The 25,506-nt window shown below is 40.6% G+C and overlaps 1 protein-coding gene across 1 annotated transcript in view; it reads left to right on the top strand.

The window, feature by feature from the left end:
• ARHGEF37 (Rho guanine nucleotide exchange factor 37) overlaps positions 1-25,506 on the top strand; it is a 162,877-nt gene that overhangs the window by 110,869 nt on the left and 26,502 nt on the right. The window contains exons 8-11 of the mRNA XM_082254868.1: positions 3,599-3,729; positions 5,883-5,987; positions 10,797-10,907; positions 20,515-20,844. Of these exons, the coding sequence (XP_082110994.1) occupies positions 3,599-3,729; positions 5,883-5,987; positions 10,797-10,907; positions 20,515-20,844 (677 nt within the window). The remainder of the gene's footprint in view (positions 1-3,598; positions 3,730-5,882; positions 5,988-10,796; positions 10,908-20,514; positions 20,845-25,506) is intronic.

Genomic DNA, 25,506 nt, shown 5'->3' with positions numbered 1-25,506 from the left:
GTGACAGGTAAGTCTGCCATAATGTACTAATTTAATGCTGTGCATATTATAATATATATGTATATATACATATATATATATATGCATAGCACATTATGGCATAACCTACCTGGGGGGCCCTAAAAAAATAAATGTTATAGTGGACTTTACTTTCTCTTTAAAGTTACAAAACATACAAACATAAAGAATCAAGTGTTCTCTAGTGTTTGTTCACATCTGATCGCCCAAACGCTTGTAGCACAAAAAAATTCCTGGAGCTTCTTTTGTAGCTCAAATCAGGCAGATTGCAGTGTTTTTAGGGCATGAGTTCCATAAAAATTTAATTAGTGTGCCGAAAATGTGCAATATGCACATTTATATTCACATTTTATACTCGTTTTTAAGCTGATACGTACAATAGAAAATTACAGTGCCTTGCGAAAGTATTCGGCCCCCTTGAACTTTGCGACCTTTTGCCACATTTCAGGCTTCAAACATAAAGATATAAAACTGTAATTTTTTTGTGAAGAATCACAAGTGGGACACAATCATGAAGTGGAACGAAATTTATTGGATATTTCAAACTTTTTTAACAAATAAAAAACTGAAAAATTGGGCGTGCAAAATTATTCAGCCCCCTTAAGTTAATACTTTGTAGCGCCACCTTTCGCTGCGATTACAGCTGTAAGTCGCTTGGGGTATGTCTCTATCAGTTTTGCACATCGAGAGACTGAAATTTTTGCCCATTCCTCCTTGCAAAACAGCTCGAGCTCAGTGAGGTTGGATGTAGAGCGTTTGTGAACAGCAGTTTTCAGTTCTTTCCACAGATTCTCGATTGGATTCAGGTCTGGACTTTGACTTGGCCATTCTAACACCTGGATATGTTTATTTGTGAACCATTCCATTGTAGATTTTGCTTTATGTTTTGGATCATTTTCTTGTTGGAAGACAGATCTCCATCCCAGTCTCAGGTCTTTTGCAGACTTCATCAGGTTTTCTTCCAGAATGGTCCTGTATTTGGCTCCATCCATCTTCCCATTAATTTTAACCATCTTCCCTGTCCCTGCAGAAGTAAAGCAGGCCCAAACCATGATGCTGCCACCACTATGTTTGACAGTGGGGATGGTGTGTTCAGGGTGATGAGCTGTGTTGCTTTTACGCCAAACATAAAGTTTTGCATTGTTGCCAAAAAGTTCGATTTTGGTTTCATCTGACCAGAGCACCTTCTTCCACATGTTTGGTGTGTCTCCCAGGTGGCTTGTGGCAAACTTTAAACAACACTTTTTATGGATTTCTTTAAGAAATGGCTTTCTTCTTGCCACTCTTCCATAAAGGCCAGATTTGTGCAGTATATGACTGATTGTTGTCCTATGGACAGAGTCTCCCACCTCAGCTGTAGATCTCTGCAGTTCATCCAGAGGGATCATGGGCCTCTTGGCTGCATCTCTGATCAGTCTTCTCCTTGTATGAGCTGAAAGTTTAGAGGGACGGCCAGGTCTTCGTAGATTTGCAGTGGTCTGATACTCCTTCCATTTTAATATTATCGCTTGCACAGTGCTCCTTGGGATGTTTAAAGCTTGGGAAATCTTTTTGTATCCAAATCCTGCTTTAAACTTCTCCACAACAGTATCTCGGACCTGCCTGGTGTGTTCCTTGTTCTTCATGATGCTCTCTGCGCTTTAAACGGACCTCTGAGACTATCACAGTGCAGGTGCATTTATACGGAGACTTGATTACACACAGGTGGATTCTATTTATCATCATTAGTCATTTAGGTCAACATTGGATCATTCAGAGATCCTCACTGAACTTCTGGAGAGAGTTTGCTGCACTGAAAGTAAAGGGGCTGAATAATTTTGCACGCCCAATTTTTCAGTTTTTTATTTGTTAACAAAGTTTGAAATATCCAATAAATTCTGTTCCACCTCATGATTGTGTCCCACTTGTTGATTCTTCACAAAAAATTACAGTTTTATATCTTTATGTTTGAAGCCTGAAATGTGGCAAAGGGTCGCAAAGTTCAAGGGGGCCGAATACTTTCGCAAGGCACTGTATATCATTTTATACAGGAAATCAGCAAATAGCCCTATTGTACAAAAATTCCTTGCAAGATGGGGGAGTCGAGGAGAAAAACGTAAAAAAAAAAAAAGTGTGTATTTAAAATAAAAATATAAACAAAATAGGTATATCAGGGTTTTTATCTAGGTCAGTGTCAAGATTTTTTTCTAGAGTCGAGATTAGGGTTAAGGTCGGGGGTCAAAGGTTAAGGCTTAACATAGTTATCGATGTCAGTAGTGTTGGTGAAGGTAGGATAACAAAATCAGATGTCAGAAGAATAGGAAACATACAGCAACAAGTAATGTCACAGATGATACTCTTCCTTAATATTGGCTAATACAAAAATGCCTGAGCTTTAGAAACACATGAAAATGCTGTCATAAAATGTGCGTGTTTTTAAAGCGTTCCGGTGCATTTTACCACCGCTTTTTTCTTTACCCTAAATAAGGACATTTGTTGTCCAGTGCATTTTTGGTGCATTCCAGTGTGTTTTTGATGTGTCTCACTGCATTCTAGTACAGTTCAGTGCAGAAAAAATGTGGCATTTTTCTGGAACTGGAACACACTGAAACTGTCCGTACTGGTGTGAACTATGCCATTAAAAACCATATAACCTGCTATTAATGCGTTTTTGATGCAGAAAAACGTGGTGTGCACGGCCGCTGATAAGGCAGTGCAACTGGTCCTGTTGTACTGGGCCCAGGCCTCATCAGCTAAACAGGGGGGACCGGGGCAGCTTTATTGTTCGTTTTTACATAAATGAAAAAAATAATTTTACTGGACCACACCTCTGCTCCTACTGGCTTACCAGGGCTTAAATTACATTTCCCTGGGCCCCATCATATCAACAGAGAGACCCAGGAAGTGGAAGCAGAGGCGGGACTTTTTTTTTTTTCATTTTTGGCACGTAGGCAGATAAAGTCAGCGCCGATGTTCTGCTTCACCCTGGGGGAGGGGAGGGTGGAGTCAAGGTTGGGGGGGCCCTTCAGGAAGGCTGTACGGGACCCCATGATTTCCAACAGCAGCCCTGGTGGTGTGAACTGGCTCTAAAAGTAAACCTATCATAAACCTGGACAATTCAGACTTGTCATTGGATCCAAAAGCACATAAGCCGAGTTTCAAGCTTCAGTGAAAACCCAAATGTCTAGATGATTAGTTATTTCACAAACGTAGGCTGCTGAGGCGGTCTATGAATATTCCCATTTTGTAAAAGCTGATCTGAGCCTTGCCTACAGCTACTCCCCAAGCCCCTTTTTGGTCAGTGATGCTATCCATCATATTATAGGGCCAATGGGGAAGCTCAGAAGATGGGAAGGGGTGAAGCCAAGCGGGAATAATCTAAGAAAAGTCAAAATTTAAAATAAATTTTTTTTAATTCAGCTGCTTATATCTCTGGATCTGGTGATCTTTTTGCCATTTATTTTGTTTTCATGGCAGGTTACCTCTGCATATGCATTCTGTTCATTGTGTTTAAATTGCCCAGACATATTACAGGTTTTAAGTTGCATTACATTTAAAAAAACATTACATTGAAAATGTTTTCTTTTTTTTTTGTGCACAGCTTCCAAGTATCTGCAGTCAGACCAGAGGTCGTTGAGAGAAAAACTATCTAAGCTAAATACTCACACTATCAGTAAGAAAACGAACAGGTTAAGCACGTTTTTAAGACAACAGGCTGGCATGTCTCCCAAGGTATGTAATTTTGGCTGTGCTATATTGGTCACCATAACAATTAATACCAGGGTGTTTAGCATTGTTGCTTATATTTATAGACCGAAAGTATAGTTAAATGTCAATAAAATATATATTAACCACTTAAGGACCGGAAGGTTTTGCCCCCTTGACCTTCCTAGCGGTATTCCCGAGCGTGACTCGGGGTTAGATTTTAGAGCCAAAAGCAGTAACCCCGAGCCACACTCGGGGTAGCGCTAGGAAGATCGCTGGATCCTGGTAGAGGTTTTACTTACCTTTTCTCCGGGATCCAGCGATGTATGCGGGCGGTATGCGGCGGCGGAGCTTCCTCCCGATCGTCTGCGAGCCCCGGCTTCTGTCTCCGGCGACGTGACCTCTGCCGGGGGTGGAACCAGCGGCAAATTCAAATGTAAAACACACCAAACACACTGATACCATTCAAAATAAAAAAAATTAACATTACATTGCCCCCCAGTGCCCTTTCCTGCAGTTTTACTGTACTTTTTAAGTATATATATATATATATATATATATATATATATATACACATATATATATATATATATATATACATACACATATATATATATATATATATATATATACGTGTGTATATATATATATATATATATATATATATATATATATATATATATATATATATATACACATATCCGTATATATATATACACACACACACGTATATATATATATATACGTAATTCTTGTGAATGAGCAGCCCAAACCAACTGTATACATTATATATATATATATATATATATATATATATATATATATATATATATATAATAAATGTATACAGTTGGTTTGGGCTGCTCATTCACAAGAATTACATGCAAAATAATGGTACCGCTTTCAGCACCTAAAATCCAAAAGAATCATACCGCCAGGGAGGTTAATGACCAGGCCATGTTTTTGCGATTCAGCACTGCGTTAATTTAACAGGCAATTGTGCAGTTGGGCAACGCTGTAACCTAATAAAATTGACGTCCTTTTTTCCCCACAAATAGAGCTTTCTTTTAGTGGTATTTGGTGGTATTTGCTCACCTGTGCAATTTATATTTATTGCACTATAAATAAAAAAACAGCGACAATTCTGAAAATAAAAAATATATATATTTTTCACTTTCTGCTATATAACATTCCCCCCAAGAAATTTAAAAATCAAATTTTCCATCTTTTTAGGCCAATTTGTATTCTGCTACATATTTTTGGTAAAAAAAAAATCCCAATAAGCGTATTTTGATTGGTTTGCGCAAAAGTTATTGCGTCTACAAACTAGGGGAAAGATGTATGTAATTTTTATTTGTTTATTTATTTTTACTAGTATGGCGGCAATCTGCGATTTTTAGCAGGACTGTAACATTGCGGCGGACAGATCAGACCCCGAGCTGACATTTTTGACACTTTTGGGGGGACCAGTGACATTACCACAGTAATCAGTGCTAAAAATATGGACGGTTACTATAATATTGACATTGTCAGGGAAGGGGTTAACCCAGGGGCAATCAAAGGGTTAAGCGTGAGCCTAGGGGAGTGTTTTCTAACTGTATGGGTGAGGGACTGTGATCCTAAATAGGAGGATCACAGGCGCTCTGTGTTCATTCCAGAGAGAACAAAGGTCTGCTGTGTTTACAACAGCTCCACCCAAAAGGGGAGGTTCTGCTTTAAGGGGATCTGGTTCCTAATTTTGTCAGATAGCGAGTACCTGATTTTGATAGGTAGCCGCTCCCACTTCGGGAAGACTTCGGGACCAGTCACAGAGTGCAGCGCTGCTCGCGCATGCGCATTGGGCACCCTGCTGTGAAGCCCCAAGCTGTCACAGCTGGGTGCCCATAGTAAAGATGCTGGTGGCACCAAGAGAGGACACAGGGTGAAAGTGACTCCATGCCAGAAAGTTATAGGTATGAAGAATTGTTTCTTGAGTATAATCAGCTGCGTTGGATTTATGTTAAAGTATATATTTTTTGATATATGTTCCAGGCAATGTGTGATATCAGGCACTATATAGAATGACTGTGCAATGTATATTAATAAATTGTTATTATTATTATTATTATTATTATTATTATTAATAATAATAATAATATTTTTGGAAGGCTTCCATTAAAGGTGCTATTTTTTTCTTGCAGAAAGAAGACAAAGAATTTGATAGCTTGGCTGAAAAGTTTCACAGAGTGGCAAATTTTGTTTCCCAGCTGGAAGAAAACCTAATAATATATGTAAGGAATGTGGAGGTAAGCAAAGGCATATAAGGTGGTGTTTTATTGGTAGAATTTAAAGAGAACTGAGGGTTGGTTCACAACAAGTGCATTGTCATAAATTTTGTGTCATAAAAAAAGAAATTAAAATGACATAGCCTGTATACAACAATGCACAGTTTTGCAGTGTATTAGAAAAAAGGTATTTTTAAAGATATAAAGTTGTTTGCCTAAAACTCATGCCAGCCTATGTGCCCTGGAATGAATTAACCCTGAAACTAACCTAAGCTACCTACAGGCAGGAACATTATGGATTTTGGTATTGCCCATAGGTGGATTTGGTAAATGAACCGTGTGTCTTTGTCAGGAGCTGATCATGGGTCCCATAGCAAAATTTTGGCTGACCTCTTTGCATGGCACTTGTTAATGTCAACTATGACAATAGGCATGCCAATCCTAATCTAAGGTATGCTAACAGTATAACCAGATCTGTAATAGCAATAATAATAACCATGAGGATATTTTATAGTATTGCATAATTGTTAATTGTCTTGTACATAATTTGTCTATCTCTCCAATAAAAACTCTTTAAACTGTCTTAACAGGCATTGTGAATGCATTTGGCATTCAGGGTTAAATTTAGAGTCACTGGGCTGTAGCTAAAATTTGGGGGGGGGGGTAATAAATACACTGCAAAGACACCTTAACAAATACTCCCTACTGCAGACAAGAGGGTCTGTGACTATTATCCTGATTGCTTTTCCTGTGTGTCTGACTTCAGCGGTTTTAGTCCAAGGCCTTCACAGTTTAATTTGCCTTAAAGTATAAGTTCACCTTTCATAACATATTACACCCATATTTGGGGTGTAACATGTAACTTGTTATGAATGCATCTCCCGCTCCCCCCCCCCCCCCCCCCACTGTGACAGATAGCTGGGAATCTTCTCCTCCCCGCTAGCTATCAAAATGTAAAAAAACGCCCACCCGGCTGCGTCACTCATTCGCAGCTCTCTGATCGCTGGTGCAATGCTTTACAGGCCCCTGCAACAAAAAAATAATACATGCAAATTTTTTTTACCTGCAAAAAAATGTGCATTTATTATTTTTTGTGAAAAGGTGAACGTATCCTTTAACAGCAAAGGGGCCCCTTCCCACCCCAGGCCCCATAGCATCTACATGAGCATGTGCTGCTATGGCTGTAGTTACGCTACCGGTCTTTCTGTTAACCACTTAGTAATCTAAAGTGTTGGATATCAGCCTTTTATTAGTGTGTCTGAGAGCTACATGTCATATTTAGCAGTGATGGAACCTAAGGCTAGATGAACACCCTGGCCCTGGCAACCTATACGTAGTTTTCTTTACCAGATTTTTTTTATGTAGAGTATGCAAAACTGTAGCGTCCACGCGTATTGTTCAATTACCTACATCAAACTGTCTAGAGGGTTAGACTGTACTTTAAATAGCTATACAGTGAACAGAAAAATCCACAGCTGATTGGACAATGCTGCAACTGTTCCAAAATGCTGGGGTATACTACTAAGGGATACACATGCCTAAGACTGAACAAAGCCCCAGTTGTATATGACCTATTGACTCTAATCATGTGTTTATATTTGCAGTGTTCAGCTTATTTTACGTATATCATGCATTTATGAACTATTATTAATTAGGTGGGTGGCGCAACTAAAAATGACTCATGTAAGAACTGAAGAAATAATACAGGCCATTTAATCACACGGTTCTGAAACCTGGTTGTGATACTGCCTAATTAAAGGACTTTTAAGGGTATGGGACTATTAAAGAAGATGAGCATATATATATAAAAGAATACATTTTATTGATATACAAAATACTTAAAAAGCAGTATACATCGATCACATTGAAAATTATATCATAATAACAGTACAGTTTGCTTCAATAGCATTGAAAATTACATCATAGTTATAGAATAATATGAACTGTGGATGATGACGTAGAGACCGCCAATTCAACGCGTTTCGCAATATTGGTGTAACCAATAGCTGCTTCAAAAAACTGTAATTTTTTGTGAAGAATCAACAACAAGTGGGACACAATCATGAAGTGGAACAAAATTTATTGGATATTTCAAACTTTTTTAACAAATAAAAAACTGAAAAATTGGGCGTGCAAAATTATTCAGCCCCCTTAAAGCGGAGTTCCAGCCATTCACTCACCTGTCCAACGGTCCAGCGATGCGGCCGCCCGAAGCCTCGATCCTCTCCCTCGGCGCCGGCATCACTGCTGTGGGCACCCGGCTGTGACAGTTTGCGGCTTCACTGCCGGGTACCCACTGCGCATGCGCGAGTCGCGATGCGCGTCTTGATTGGCCGGCAATCTTCTGGGACCTCTGACGTGTCCCAGAAGATTGCAGGGAGGGAGGGGGAGAGGAGAACTTCCGTTCAGGGCGCCGCGGCGCTCCGAGCGGAAGTGGGAGCGGGTACCTGTCAAAACTAGGTACCCGCTCCCCCCCCCCAAAAAAAATGACATGCCAAATGTGGCATGTCAGGGGGTCAGGACTCCCTAAAGCGGAAGTTCCACTTTTGGGTGGAACTCCGCTTTAAGTTAATACTTTGTAGCGTCACCTTTTGCTGCGATTACAGCTGTAAGTCGCTTGGGGTATGTCTCTATCAGTTTTGCACATCGAGAGACTGAAATTTTTGCCCATTCCTCCTTGCAAAACAGCTCGAGCTCAGTGAGGTTGGATGGAGAGCGTTTGTGAACAGCAGTTTTCAGTTCTTTCCACAGATTCTCGATTGGATTCAGGTCTGGACTTTGACTTGGCCATTCTAACACCTGGATATGTTTATTTGTGAACCATTCCATTGTAGATTTTGCTTTATGTTTTGGATCATTGTCTTGTTGGAAGACAAATCTCCGTCCCAGTCTCAGGTCTTTTGCAGACTCCATCAGGTTTTCTTCCAAAATGGTCCTGTATTTGGCTCCATCCATCTTCCCATCAATTTTAACCATCTTCCCTGTCCCTGTTGAAGAAAAGCAGGCCCAAACCATGATGCTGCTGCCACCACTATGTTTGACAATGGGGATGGTGTGTTCAGGGTGATGAGCTGTGTTGCTTTTACGCCAAACATAACGTTTTGCATTGTTGCCAAAAAGTTCGATTTTGGTTTCATCTGACCAGAGCACCTTCTTCCACATGTTTGGTGTGTCTCCCAGGTGGCTTGTGGCAAACTTTAAATGACACTTTTTATGGATATTTTTAAGAAATGGCTTTCTTCTTGCCACTCTTCCATAAAGGCCAGATTTGTGCAGTATACGACTGATTGTTGTCCTATGGACAGAGTCTCCCACCTCAGCTGTAGATCTCTGCAGTTCATCCGGAGTGATCATGGGCCTCTTGGTTGCATCTCTGATCAGTCTTCTCCTTGTATGATCTGAAAGTTTAGAGGGACGGCCAGGTCTTCGTAGATTTGCAGTGGTCTGATACTCCTTCCATTTCAATATTATCGCTTGCACAGTGCTCCTTGGGATGTTTAAAGCTTGGGAAATCTTTTTGTATCCAAATCCGGCTTTAAACTTCTCCACAACAGTATCTCGGACCTGCCTGGTGTGTTCCTTGTTCTTCATGATGCTCTCTGCGCTTTAAACGGACCTTTGAGACCATCACAGTGCAGGTGCATTTATACGGAGACTTGATTACACACAGGTGGATTCTATTTATCATCATTAGTCATTTAGGTCAACATTGGATCATTCAGAGATCCTCACTGAACTTCTGGAGAGAGTTTGCTGCATTGAAAGTAAAGGGGCTGAATAATTTTGCACATCCAATTTTTCAGTTTTTTTGTTAAAGTTTGAAATATCCAATAAATTTCGTTCCACTTCATGATTGTGTCCCACTTGTTGTTGATTCTTCAAAAAAAAATTACAGTTTTATATCTTTATGTTTGAAGCCTGAAATGTGACAAAAGGTCGAAAAGTTCAAGGGGGCCGAATACTTTCGCAATGCACTGTATATATATATATATAGACAAATATAGGCACCGAGGTAACCCCCACATAATAGGTAAGGCTATATTATGAATGTAAAAAACTATAAACATAATTACTATAAAGGGGACTAGAGAAAAAGAGATGTCCCAAAGTTAACTATTAGGGGCACAGAGATGACAGAGTGCATAAATTCAATTTGCATCCTATGGTTGTTGCCACGATTATAATTAAGGATAAGATAATAATGGTGCTAGCCACTCAAAAAATAAAAGTCCAGTACATTGAGTAATCCAACAGTCCCCAAGGGAAGCTTACTTGCTGCTTGTAAATCGCTGCCAGCGTTCTCTCCACGCCCGCCACTGAAGAGCCAGTCCTACTGTAAGTGACTGGCCAGAGCCAGCCCCCTGCATCACTTCCGGTGCGGGCGCAATGCAGCTGCGCACGCACCCAGAGCCTAAGCCACAAGGGAGACTCAGCCGAGCGTGACGCCGCGCAGTCCCGATCCCGGACTGGATCGGGAAGGGATACAGGCTAGAGGCTGCCCTCCGAACCCTGTCCATGCTTTGCGCCCGAATCCACAACTATATGGGCCAATGGCTACCTGGCCGAGGTGCTCCTGGCTCAACATAACAAAACAATAATAACAATAACGGAAAAAATAAAACAAATGATTTATACATAGACAATTATCACCACAAAAGGGGGGAAAAAAAAGGTCTTAAAACAGCTCTTAAATTAAAAATGACTCATGTAATCACTCATACACTTTAATCTTGTATTTTAGTACTGAAAAGCGGTACCTGCAGTGATTACTACACACTGTTTGTTTAAGATGTCATATTATTAATTAACCTGTCTTATTGTATTTTGCAGACATTTCTTAACATTCAGCCCCAGACATATCCGCTGGAGTTCTTGCAAGAAACCATGCATCCTTTCCAGGCCTTCTCACAGGAACTTTGCAACAGGACATATCCGGCTTTTGTAAGTACTATGATATTTGCTTAATTTAAAATCTGCCAGATTTTTAAAGCTCACATTATGAAATCTATTCCTCTGGATCCTCTACATAAATACATTTCTCTTCATGTACTGGAGATGGATCAAAGTATCTCATGCTAGCTCAAAATTACAACTTTTACAAGAAAACACATTTTACCAATGCAAAAAAATATTAAGGTGGAGATTTGTAAAGTTTAATATCCAAAGTGCCAGGCGTCTGAGGACCATAAGAAGTGAGAAATGCAAGCCAACTGAGGGAGTTTGTGGGGGTTGGAAGAAGAAAGGTCAGATAGGAGAGTAGGAAGGTGCAAGCATATAGCTGGATTAACAACAATGGAGGCTACTGGAGATGTAGATGAATGAGGGGTCAGTTAAAGGAGGCACCTGGGGGGGAAGGCACCCCTCCCTACCCACAAGTGGGAGATTGGAATTTTTTTACACCTGCTGTTTTTGGTTTCAGGCTTTTTTTTCTGCAGCCAGTAAACTCCCCAGCATCTTATCCTATGTGTCCATGCAAACGCGGAAACACATGACTAACTGACGTTTTTTGATCCCATAGTTTTTGTTTTCTTGCTAAAAAATGTGGGAAAACGCGGCAAAACGCCAAATGCGGCAATGCTACTGACGTTTTTATAACGTCCAGTGTGCATGAGGCCTAAAGAGATCTTATCACCAATATCCTATGTGGGCAATCTGTTTTGTATGTATAAAAAAACCCCAAAATAAATGGGATTATATAGCGCTTGCTGGTAGGATCAGGATCATATAAAAATGTAAAATCAGTAATTGGATGTAGTTAAAAGAACTAAAACCATAAGTTATATAAAATATAAACCCATAAATAAACATACAGTGTTGGATAAATTATCAAATAGCAATAGTGTCATACAAGTGCATATATGTGCCAAGTAAAGTCCATATAGAGTTCATAAAGTGACTTGGTGAAGAATAATACACATTAAGTGCAAAGAAAAAGTGCAGGTGCTCAGTGTTGGATCCTCCAGTGGTCCAAAAAAACAATCATAAGAAGTGGAAAGGATAAGGTGTAAACTCACCAGAAATGGTGGGTCTCAATTACCTTACGGTAGAGAGACCTATAGCGCTTTATGACCTTCCAGGCCAAAGTAATGGTAGCTGCTGGGCTGTATTCCCCATAGACCGAAATCCCCTTCCTGGGCAGATAAGGTCGGTTCACTTGAACGGGGAATCTTCCAAAACCAAAGTTGCCTCTTATATATATGACCTGGAAGCAGACGCCCCCTTGTGGTGTAAATGCTGCAAGAGATAAAAGTCCTGTAGGCCACACTTACCGCAGCATTTGGCTCAATCAGCCGGTACTGGAGCTCTCTTGCTTCCTGCCAGCGGCCGTTCACACAGACTTCCCAATTTACACAGCTGGGGACCAAGGACATTAGCGAGAGCACAAATTCCTCCAACGGCACCTTCTGCTCTCCTAGACAAACGTTGTCTGATCTCCCAGGCTGTTTTGTATGTATTTACAGAAGTGTTATCTGTTGCAGATATTTGAGCAAACAAAGCAGAGATATCCACAGCATTATCCTGACTAAAAATCAAAACTTCAGATTGTCGGATCTTCAGACTTTTGAGCCACTTGCAGCCCAGCCCTATCCTAGCAGTCTCCTGGGACTTTTAATGTGTCCCAAGGGGCTGCAGGGGAAGGAGGGGAGGCTGAACTTCTGCTCGGATCACCGCAGCGATCCAACTGGAAGTGGGAGTGGGAACCTGTCAAATCAGGTAGCCACCCCCCCCCCCCCCCAAAAAGACATTGCAAATATGGAAGAGTAGGCGGGAGGTGGAGAAAAAGTGGAATTTCCCCTTTTGGGTGAAGTCCTGCTTTAAATTGCTGTAGCAGAGAGCGCTTGTAGGCAGGTGTAGTTTGGCCTCCCTGCAAGGGTGGCGCTGTTTGACAGCCACTACACAAAAAGGGTGGAGGACAAGGGGGAAACTAGGTTCCTCCATAGGTATCATCAGGGGAGTAGCTGTTCCATTGGACGCTGTTGCCCTGACTGACCTCCATGGCCATCTTTGGTGTGGGCAGTGCTAATTAATAGCACTGCCCCCTCAGGTTGGCACGCATTCTTCATAGTGGGTAGGTCAGGTACAGAGCCCCAGCTGGTTAGGGACAGCTTGATTAGCGTAGGGATAGATTACTGAGGAGCAGGGACAAATTAGGAACTGTCACTGTGTTTCGTGCAATAGTCTTCCTCATTCAGTTGCACCCTTACCGGTCTGCCTTCCAGCCCACTCCTACAGTGTGCACAGATATCCCTTGCCTGGTTCATTGTTACAACTTTGGGTCAGTGTGGCCATGTCTTCAGAGTTTGTTGTATTTTCTCAGTATTATCACGTTATTATACTTTACCGCATCAACAATTTCCGTGTTTCCTTCCACTGTGGGCAGTTTTTTTTTAAAAAAAAAGTAATGCAAATTGTCTGCATAGATTTTGTTTTCAGGCCAGGGTGTGGTACCATGTAGCTTGTATCCAATCTGTACATGTTGAATTTAAGCTGTCATTTGGGTGGGTGGTTTACATCTGTGTAATAATGCACTTTTTTGCACACTGCAAACACTATGCCTGCAGATTACAGAGGGGGTAAAAATAGTATCATTATATATTATGAAAGGATCAAAAATTATTTTTTCCTTACAGAATAGAAAAGGTTAACCCTTGGTGGGAAAATGGGTCATACACATAACATTTGAAAACTCTGCATATTTATTTGGTGGAATGGCTATGCATTGTACAAAACACAGTAGTATACAGTTGCTAATAATTATGTGCGTGTCTCCTAGTACATATAAACAGTGGCATGAAAAATATATCATGAAGCATACAAGAGAACATCGTAATAACTGTTTCTGGCACAGTGTGAAAAATGCCAGACACAGGCAGCAAAGTGGCTAAGTGGTTAGGACTTCCGCCTAGCAGCACTAGGGTCATTGGTTGGAATCCCAACCACAGAACTACCTGCCTGGTGTTTGCATGTCTTCCCTGTCCCTGTAGGTTAATTGGCTCCTGTCTAAATTGTATATATAAACGTAATTTAGAGACCTTAGATTGTAACCTCCTTGATGGAAGGAACCGATGCAAATGTATAATAAATATGTAAATCGCTGTGTAAATTGATGGCGTTATATACATACCATATATCTTTATAAATGATACAGGGTCTGGGATTAAAAGTTCTACAGGGTCTGGGATTAAAAGTTCTATTTCAGTCTTTGCAATTGACACCAAGCTTTGCAGTGGAATAACTTCCTTACATGATGTCTCCAACTTACAAGCCGACCGCAATGCCCTGTTGCATTGGGCAACTATGTGGCAAATGAGGTTTCTTGTATTAAGAGACGCATGGACTCCAGAGAGATATCATTTTGCCCCTGTACAATCGAAATCGGGGAACTGGAGAAAGTGTAGAGAAAAGCAACCAAATTGATAAGAGGACATCAGCTATGAGGAAAGATTAGAGGAACTGAATTTATTCTCTCTTGAGAAGAGGAGATTGAGGGGGGATATGATAAACATGTATAAATACATAAGGGGTCCATATAGTGAACTTGGTGATGAGTTATTCATTTTAAGGTCATCACAGAGGACAAGGGGGCGCTCTTTATGTCTAGAGGAAAAGAGATTTTGTCTCCAAATACGGAAAGGTTTCTTCACCGTAAAAACTGTGGAATAGACTCCCTCCAGAGGTGTTTCTGGCCAGCTCAGTAGATTGCTTTAAAAAAGGCCTGGATTCTTTCCTAGGTGTACTTAATATAACTGGGCACTAATATTTATAGGTAAAGTTGATCCAGGGAATATGTGATTGCCTCTTGGGGGATCAGGAAGGAATTTTTTTCTCCTGCTGTAGTAAATTGGATCATTCTTTGCTGTGGTTTTTCGCCTTCCTCTGGATCAACTGTGGGTATAGGATTGTGTATATGAGATTGTATGGTTGTGTTTTCTTTTTTGTTTTTTTAATGGTTGAGCTAGATGGACTTTTTTCAACTTGACTAACGTAACCTGTAATAAATAAATAAGATGTAAGTCCTGGCTCTGCAAAAAAAAAAAAAACCCCAGTGGTGTTTTGATGCCACCAAAAGAAAGCTCTATCTGTCTCAAAAAATAAAAAATAAAAAGATAAAACATTTTATATGGGTACAGTTTTGCATGACTGCGCAATTTTCAATTAAGTTGCGACAGCCTTGAAAACTGAAAATTGGTTTTTCAGTAAGTTTAGATGACTAATCATTAGAAATCAGCTTGCTGTAAACAATCTTATCAATACATGTTAATGTCTTATTTATTTTATTTATATATTTATTTATTTAATGTTTCTTCTTTTTATATATTGTTGTAGATGTATATATTTATTGCCTATTACACCTTGCTCATTACATGTGTTCTGCCTTCACATTGTTCTGCATAGTGATTGTGCTTTGGTGCTCTTTCTCACAATGCAAGTTTGAATTAAATACCACAATAAAAACAATGCATTTTCTATGTGGCTGATGTCAGCATGCTTACATGGGTTCAGCTTGGACCAATGTAAATGTGCATATAAACCAGTCCTGAGGGACAGCTGGGGAAGCAGACAATCACTGTAGTAGTTGGCACTACTACTACATTGATAGCCATGATCTACAGTGATTGTCAGCATCCCCAGGAGTTGCCTAGGTATGAAATCAATATACGTATATTGCTCCAAGGTAGACCAGTATAAGTTTGCAAAACAGATCATACCTGGAGTTCAACTTTCAGACTTCATTCACACCTCAGCGTTTTGAATCGCGGGCAGATTTGCCGCGATTCTGCCCGTTATTTTAAAAGCGCCGAGGTGTAAGTGACAAATTGCAGAACGCACATTTGAGATGCCTTTTATTTGCATGGCACCTAAAACCGCGGTGCGGTTCTGCCGCGGTTGTCGTGCGATAAATTGTGGTGCAATCGCAGCAACCCACATCGCATGAAGCTTGTCGGCCAAAAAAAGTTCAGGGACTTCTTTTGGGCGACATGCTTCATGCGATGCAGGTTGGTGCGATTCAAAAAATTTGATAGTGTATGGGCGCTAGGTACCTCCTTATTGGTGACACTTAAATGAATTAATTCACATGTAAGCCAAAATGGTAAGATAAAGCATAAACAAAAATGTCCATCTTTAAGTCCAATATATAGTATAGATAGATGCTTCTTATAGCGCAACCAGGTTTACATTTATTTAAAAGTTTAAAAGATACAATGAAATTCCAACTCACATTTGTTGGTGGCCAAGCCAGCACCCAGCGATATTAGCAGTGTCTGGTATATCTCCGGCCGCCCTCTCTCAGCATGGAGGTTCAGCGTGCATTCCAGCAACCGGATGCTCCGTCACTCGGATGTGACATCAGTGACTGTGTAACCGCCTGAACGCATTTTGCTGTAAAAGCGTCATCAGAAGGCTAGGGGATGTTGCCATTTAGGGCTCTTATATACCCTCCCCCTGTTAGATCCTTGGAAGATTAACTCCCTAGGTAACAAAGTGCTTGACTCATAACCCACTGCTGAAATCACTGGCTTTGTAAACATCCATATTAAAATACAATCCTCATATATATAATATACATCTTATTGCAACTTCCTGCAATCTTTACATTGATCCCTATGGGCCTCTTTCTAAGCCCTTATCCTTCTATGGGGCTCTTCAAATTGTAATAGCTGCTGCCATCTAGTGTTCGTTTAATATATTTCCCTTATAATTTTTCCTTACTGAATGAATATTTTTATTGGGACTATATGTTCTTTTTTGACAGTACCCTAAATTTATATATAGTTTCTCATCCACCTCTAAATTTACAAAAGGGTTCCTACTTTTTTCTATATCAACACCGATGTCTTTTTTCAACCTCACTAACTATGTAACTATCATACATGGGTATACAATGTGTGGTTAACAGTAGACACACACACACACATCATAGGTTGAACTGGATGGACTGATGTCTTTTTTCAACCTCACTAACTATGTAACTATGTAACTATGTACATTTAAGTGTTTTTAGCTTTAATAATTGGACATAAAAAAAATTGAGATCCAAATCTATGTTTAACCCCCCTGGGGTCCAAAGTTCCCATCTGAAATATCCACCACGTTTCATTTCTTAAAATGACTTGTTTTAAATTAGAACCCTTTCAATGTTTTTCCACCCTATCATTGCCATAGAACTTTAGGCCCCTGGGGTCCCTATTGTGTGCCATTCAGAAATGATTTGAGACACTGTGGTGTTTTAAATCTTTTTTAATATTGTTGATATGTTCTCCTATGTGCTTCTTCAATTTCCAAGTGGTCCGACCCACATATTGATAGCCACATTCACATTCTAGTATATATGTGACATAGATGGTGTTACACATTATAAACTTTTTTATTTGGTAGTCCTTTCCTATTTGGTTGGATATAAACCAATTTATTTTTCTATTTGTTCTCTTAACTGTTGTGAAAGGTATTCACCTCCCACACCCAAAGAAACCTGTAGCATATAAAAAGGTGGTAGTTTTCCTGGAGGGACCTGGGATATTATGCACCATCCTTTGTCTAAGGTTAGGGGCTCTCCTATATATAAACTGGGGCTTCCTAGGTAAGACTTTTCCAATTATTGGACCCCTCTTTAGAATTGGCCAGTTCTTTTTAATGATCCCCTCCAATTCTTTAGATTGGCTATTAAAGCCAGTGATAAAGGCCCATTCCTGGTTCCCTCTATCCCTGGCTCAATCTGCTAGGAGGGATGTTCTATCCAACTTCCCTACTTCATTTATGATCTTTAGTAATGTACAGTATCTGTTATATCCCTTGTCTATCAATACATTTGTTTGTTCTATTAATTCCTCCATCATGTTACAGTTCATTTTGATCCTGACCAACTGCCCTTTTGGTTTGGTAATTTTCCATTTAGGTTGGTGACAGCTTGTTAAGGGTATATATCCATTCCTGTCTGTGCTTTTAAAATTTGTCTTAGTACATAGACCAGTTTGGGATTTAAAAATGATCAGGTCAAGAAAGTTTACACTCTTCTTTCCAATGTTTACCGTAAACTTATTCCCATACTTGTTAGAATTAATATATGAAATCAAATTATCCAGTTCAGCTCTGGTTCCCTTCCATACCATGACCACATCATTTATGAACCTTCAGTATAGTGCTAGTCCTGGCTGGATTTTTTCAAATATCTCCTATTCCGATTGATTTAAAAAATTCATTCGCAACACTGGGGGCATATGTAGCCCCCGTCGCAAATGATAATAATATGTATGATCATACCAAAAGAAGTTGTTGATGGACAGTTCAAGTCCCTCCACTATAAACTGTTGTTGTTCCTCTTTAAAGGTGGAATTATTCATTAAGGCCCATTTGATTGCTTCCAGAGCATCTCCTTGCTGGTTATTAGTACAAAATGACGTCAATCGTGATGAACAAGCTATCATCATCTACTTCCACCTCTCTCAAAATGTTGAAAGGTCTTTGCTGTCCCTTAAATATACGGTCCTTTACTTTGATTTTTGTGTATCTTTGGAACTTGATACATTACTGGCATCTGTGGTGCCTCTAGTACTAGGTATCTTTTTTTCTTTTACATTCAAAATATGCTTGTCATACCCTTTTTTCACAAATTCTTTCAACTTGTGAAGTTAACTTAAAACTAGGATTACTCCTCAGCTTGTGTCTGCTAGAATTCTGGCCATCTCTTCATTGTAGTCTCCCTTATATCCCCTCCCCCCCCCCGCAAGTCGAATGACAATATTTTTTTCTCTGTTTTATTGCTTTTATACCCTGCCATATGTTATACCCTCTCTTATCTTTTTGTTGTTTTAATGCTCTGAATCCCTTCCTCTACCATGTTTTTAAAAACCTCTGTGTAGGAATTGGTGGATTTTTTGGGATGAAATGTGGATTTATTGTGTAATCCACTATGTGTATGTATTCTGTATGTCCTACAGGCCTACACTGTCCCCTGCTTTGGGTGTCTCTAAAAACTATTTTTTAACTCACATTTTTATAGTAAATTTCTAAAGATCTATGAATGCTTTTAAAATGTATCCAATGCTTTATTAGGTGCATATTGTTATCATTTGTCTAACATAATGAGTTCCTCTCTAGTGAACTCAGCTTGGTGGATTTATCGCATGACACTTGCGACAGAATTGCACCGCGATTTTAGTTGCCATTCAAATGAATGGCATCCCAAATGTGTGTTCTGCGTTCTGCCATTCACACCTCGGCGTTTTAAAATTTATACTATATTGAAAATAGAAATGTGTATATTAGCCAGTAGTGGGAGAACTCTCCATCAGCGATTTGCCACAATTCTGCCCACTGTTCTAACCACCGAGGTGTAAATGCCGAGGTGTAATTACACCAAGCGACCGATGGAGAGTTTTCCCTCTACTGGCAAATATACTAATTTCTATTTTCAATATAGTAAAAATCTGAAACTTTGTAAAATACTATGAATGTGTCAAGAAAACGTTAAGGCAGGAGTTCCCAAACTGTGGGTCGGGACCCACTGGTGGGTCACAAGCTGCGTTTAAGTGGGTCGCGCTGAGCAGGAAATCACTGAGAGCGGTCCCGCTTAAATTGTGCTTACATTACAGAGAGCCAAAGCAGTCAAATCGCAATGGATTCAGGACCCTGACCACGCAGTTTACGGAGGCAGGTCTGCATTTCACGTGAGGAGGATACTTGCATCAGTGAGTACGTATGTGGGCTGTTATGTAGGATATGTTTTTGGGGTGCAGAGCCAGCTCCTCGGTCCTGCTGGTGGCAGCGGTGGTGGCTAGACTGGCGGCGGGATTCTCTCAGCTATAGCAGGCAGAGACGTCAGCCTCGGTGTCATAGGAGGACCAGGTGGCTCGGCTATGTGAAGACCACTGTGGACCACTGGGAGAGGAAGGAGGGTGAGTGCCATATAGCCTGCTAATCACTGTCCTAGGGTGGTTGATTTATGTCCTGCCTTATACTGTCTATGAGGGTGCTGATTACTTACAACTCTGCTTATATGCCACACATGCCACAGGTTTCTGACCCCTCACTTAAAACATCTGGCAAGTGTATTAAGTAATAAATTTATATTTTTAATTTAACATCCCCATCCCTTTTAAAACATGCATTATTATTATTTGCATTTATATAGCGCCAACAAATTTTGTAGTGCTTTACAATATTCAATTACAAGCAAGTGGGTCCTGAAAAATACCTGTATTCAGAAGTGGGTCTCGGCCCAAAAAAGTTTGGGAAGCCCTGCGTTAAGGTAAACAATGCATTAACCCAAAACATGCACTTATTGAAAACGCACAATTTTTTTGCTTTAAATTGGATCTACATTAAAATAGGTTGGAGTAAGTTGTGGTTTCAGGTAGATTACAGTGCAGGAGCCATGTGGTTGAATGCTGGTTTGTTAGTGTGGCAACAATAACCTTTTTGTGGGGAAGGGGTCTTTGATTCAAAGTCCTAGCACTGGGCTGTTATCGGCGTCAGCGACAAGAGAAAAAGGTATGGCTTTGGTATAAACATAAAGATAACTGAAATTATTTTTATTTTCTGATTGCAGAAGAGGAGATTGCAGTTACTGGTCCTTCAACCTATAAGTAACCTTTCAGAATGCTTAAAAGGACCAAAGAATCTGATCAAGAAAAGAGCAGACAAACTTTTGGACTATGAAATCCTGGAGGAGAAGTATAGTGAGACTGGTAAAATGACATGGGAAGAGGAGGATATTATCAACAACTATAAGGGGATCCATTCCATGCTTATGTCTGAACTGCCGCAGTGCATTTCCCTGTCCTGGCAATGGCTTCATAACATCTTGCTTACCTTTGTGGCCTTGCAGAAAGATTTGTCAGAGCAAGGAAAGATTGTAGCAGAAACACAAGCTTCACAGGTAACAAAGTCATTTCTGAGCTGCTGGGTACACTGATCATCATGAATAAACAAAACCTAATCATTTATATCCTAAAAAAAAATAATTGACCAATTTATGTCTAATTTTTTATATCACACCTTACAGAACCTAATATGTTTGGAAACTTGAATCCTAACTATTGAGTTAGACATTAAAGTAGAACTATAGGCAAAACTTTTTTTTTCTTTTTCATTTTGGATGGAGTAAGGGAGGGCTATAACCCCTGTCAGTTGTTTTTCCATCTTTGTCCCATTGAGGAGATAGAAGCATAGAAAAGTGGCAGCAGAAAAAGACTGAGTAGTCCATCGAGTCTGCCCATTTATTTATAAATTTTTTTATGGGGTATTTTTTTTTTTTATTATTTGTTTTGTTTTTTGTGTTTTTTTTTTTTTCCTTCACTTCCTGTCCCATAGCCAAACTAGGAAGTAAGAGAAAATGTGTGCAAATTAATGGTGTTCTTCCTATCAGATTTTGAAACCGAAAGTGACATGTAGACGAGAAAAACTTACTGCGCATGCGCCATGCATTCCAACATGGCCGCTATGCGTTCCAATACCTTTCCTAATGTGACAGAACATAACGCAGCAGCAGACATGTTGTTACACCCAAGCAAACTCTTGAATTTTACACTGATCTTAGCAGTAAACTCACCTTATATACTGAAATAGACTATTTCACTGCGACCGAGTGAAATAGTCTATTTCACTATATAATCACAGTTTGTCGATGAGCAGTCCGGGGTGTACCAAGATGGCCATCGCCACCTTCTCCCTGCAGGTTTCTCGCTATATTTACTATATTAGAATAATAATAGAAATGTAATACTGTGATTCAGTCTATAAGGTAAGTTTATTGGAAATAGAGTGTGCACTAAAGGCAAATAGACTGTGCACTTTGCAAGTGCAGTTGCACTTATTTGTCCCAGAGCTTAGTGAATGTGGTGAAGCTTCACTTTGTATAGAATACTAAACCAAGTCCAAGAAAAGAAATGCATTGTTGCTTGCATGTGATTAAATGATGGAAATCAGCAAGAATGTACTGCATTCACTAAGCTCTGGGGAAAAAAAAAATGCAACTGCACTTGCAAAGTGAACTGTCTATTAGCCTTCACTAAATCCACCCCCTAGTTACATTGGTCAAGCTTGACAAATGTATCTATGTATAAAATACCCATACCTGGAATTCATCTTTAACTTAACTATAATTTTTAAAGTGGTTCATGCGAATAAATAACTAATATGTATAAACAGAGTAATTAAATGGCTTAAAATCTTACCTTTTCTGAAGAAAATGCTACCCCAGGCTTTCTCCATTGGTGAACTTGAATCTCGGTCATGTGATCTCTGTTGAAGTGGAAGATCAGAGTTTATGCAGACTGATATTCTATTGCAGCAGAGATCATGTGATCCAAGTGCCAAGGCCCTCACATATGTAGCCCGTACTGATAGAAACCTAGAGCTGAATATTCTCTAGGAAAGATAAATGTTTGCAGCCCTTTTGGAACTCTTTATTTGTCAGTTCCAGCAAATTGTTGTCCTTCTAAACAGTTGAGTATAGGTGTGCTTCACTAAAGATGAAGTTGGTCTTTAATTCATTCCCACCATTCTAAGTGCAGCACGCTGGTAATGTACTTACCATCAGCCCAGGATGAGTGATGTTCATGGTGCAGTCCAGTCTGCACAGCATTCAGAAAGAAAAGCTTCGCTAGCAAGTGTACCATGGCCCAATTCAATCCTGTAGGATGACGCTGCCCATTGGCGGCCTCCAGCAGTTCCATAGAAATGAATGGTGCTGCAATGTGAAAGAGTATCTAAACTGAAAACGAAAAATGCAATTATTTTGCAGCTTACCAATCCTTAAAGTGGAACAAAAGTGAACATTTAAAAAACTGAGAGCAGGCAGGGTATTTTTCTTAGAAGAGGCATGCAGCTGTCTCTTCTGCACGAAAATAAAATGTATCTCCTGTTTGCAGTCCTCTGTAGAATATAGATGAATTGCATTGGCAGCTCTGTGTAAATTCTCAGTATAGTGTCTTGATGGCAGAATGAATGAACTTCTGCACATGTACTGGAGTTAAGCCCCGTACACACGTACCGATCGTCGGCGAACGATTGGCCGTCTTTTGTCCCCGGGCTGTCGGTGTCTGTTGAAAAGTGCAAAGACAGCACAAGAATTTTGTCCGCCGACTACAGCCAACTGCAGAAGTGATGTCATGTGATGGTTAGCTTTCCCTGTGTTTTTTCTTTTCTGAGCATGCCCAGTCTTGCAAATCTGCGGTCTGTCGGCCGAATTCTGTACTGACTGGCGAACAATCGGCCGCTCTGGTGTCGGCATACAAAAATTTTAATGCTTGCATGACAGATTCTTTTCGGCCGAATGTGCGCTGTCGGAGGCATCATACTAACAAGCCTACAATCGGCAGATCGGTCGTCGGCCGAAGCTTTTCGGCCGACGATCGGTACGTGTGTACGGGCCTTAACTTTATCCCACACCAGCCCATCAAGAAACCCAAAGACCCAGCACCTGGAAAAAGAGATTGAAAAGATGCTGGCGCTGGGGGGGTAGGGGGGACCTTACTAATGTTGGATCAATGGAGAAGAGGTAAGTATATGTAGAGTTTTTTTGTACAACTTTAAAAGTGGTAGCTTCTCCTTCTTCTAGGGTCATGTGATATGTCACATGACAGAGGGAGACAGGAAGAAGGCCAGTTTGCCATTACTTTCCAGTGGTGCCACTCTGAGACTGAGGCCAGTTATAGATGGGGTCAGTGGCCATATGTTTATACTGTTGGAATACTGGTGAGGGGATGCACTGCACACCCTTGCTGCCATTGTGCTATATGCTGGGTGTGCAATGCGCCTTTAAGGAGGGGTGGGCTCTCTCCAGGCTCATCTGCCCTCTGCCTATTTATTATAATGCATGTGGAGGCTCTCAAAATTTAGAGTTAGGACTGCAGATAATACTGGGATGCCGTAAATTTGCTCTGCAACGTACAAATGTATGCAAACGAAACCCCTGTTTTTAATACATACTGTTAGACAGGATAATTGGGTTGGTTGCAGACTGGTCGGTAAGTTGAGCTGGGAATTTTCTTTGGTTTTGTTTGACTCTAAGAATTCACCTCAGTGCTTGCTCTCTTCCGCCCACAGTAGGCTGCTATTGGAAGGAGGAAAGAGCAGAGTCCTTCCTCTAGCAATTTTTTTCATATTCTCATCGCACACATTTCTAGAGAAAAGGCTCATCTGTGGTGGGTGCTGCAGCGATCAGCAGCTGGACACTGCATATATCACAGATAAATACACATGTTCGCCAGCACACCATGGATCTTAAGTTGCAATCAAAAGCTTTTATTGCAGAATGATCACAGTACAACAGAACATGCACTGCAGTCACTCCTGTCAGAAGAAGCAGAGTCACAAGAGAATAGAGATCGACCGATTATCGCCAAAGCCGATATATCGAGGGCCGATATGCACTTTCCCCGATATATCGGAATCGGCCTTTTGATTTACCGATATTGCTGATATTTCGGGAAAGTGCATGTACCAGGGTGATGCCTGCAGCTAGAGGCATCACCCCGGTACCGGTGTCCATAGCCAACGGTCGGCTGTGTTGTAATGACAACCGATGCGGCTGAGAAGCCGCTCGGCTCTCATTCCAAGGAACGGGAGGGGACGTCCCCCCCATACTGCCGCCTTCCGCTGATTGCCCGGGTCTCCTGTCCCACCGGGATACCCGGGCATCCTACCTTCACTGCCGCCGTCTGACCAGGTCTCCAATTCTTTGAATTCGGTGCAGCCGAGTACCCGGAAGTGATGTCATAACATGACATCACTTCCGAGTACTGGTCGCGCTGAATTAAAAAACTTTCAGCATTCAAAAACAGCCAAACTTGGCGTTTTGAATGCTTTTAAGTGCAGAGGAAGGGTTTGGGGTCTTTTACCTGTAGACATTATAAAAAAAAAAAATGTAATGTCCAAAAATCTCGGCCAATATCAGCCGATACCGATATCCGATGACCAAAAAATCGGTATCGGCGGTAAAAAAACGATATTGGTCGATCACTACAAGAGAATATCAGAGCATGTCCCCCAGGGGCGTTGCTAGGATTGTAAAAGTCCTTGGGCACCCCAAAGAGAGCAGTCATGCAATTCGCTGTGCCTGCCTCAGCAAAAGATGGGTGTGGCCAAACTGTTAATAGTGGGAGGGGTTTAAAATACATGGTTAAACAAAACCCAAGTCTCCTTGTAGTTCTAAAATATACCATGATTGCTGTGCCACATGTAAGAGTGTCACAAACATACAAACCTCAGCACAACAATACATATAAACCTCAGCACAATAATTAACAAAAAAAAAAAAAAAGAAAGCTTACATTAGATATGCTTTTGAGCACGCTGAAATTAGCCAGAGAGCTAACACTTTGTCTAAGCCTGCCTTAAAGAAGGACCTCAATAAAATATTCAGGGATGACTGCTTAGCAACCAGCAACTATTGAAACAATGAACACTTTGGTGAGAAGTATGTAATGTACAATATAGTGAATATAGTGCAGGAGTCTGCAAGGCATGGGTCAGGGGTGTAGAATACACAGAGTGCAAGGGTCAGGAGTACTGCAGCCAGAACTGGGTTTAGGGGTGA

This window comes from Pelophylax lessonae (assembly GCF_965119305.1).
Source record: "Pelophylax lessonae genome assembly, chromosome: 4".
NCBI classification, from domain to species: Eukaryota; Metazoa; Chordata; class Amphibia; order Anura; family Ranidae; genus Pelophylax; species Pelophylax lessonae.
This window is presented reverse-complemented; position numbering and strand designations above follow the sequence as displayed.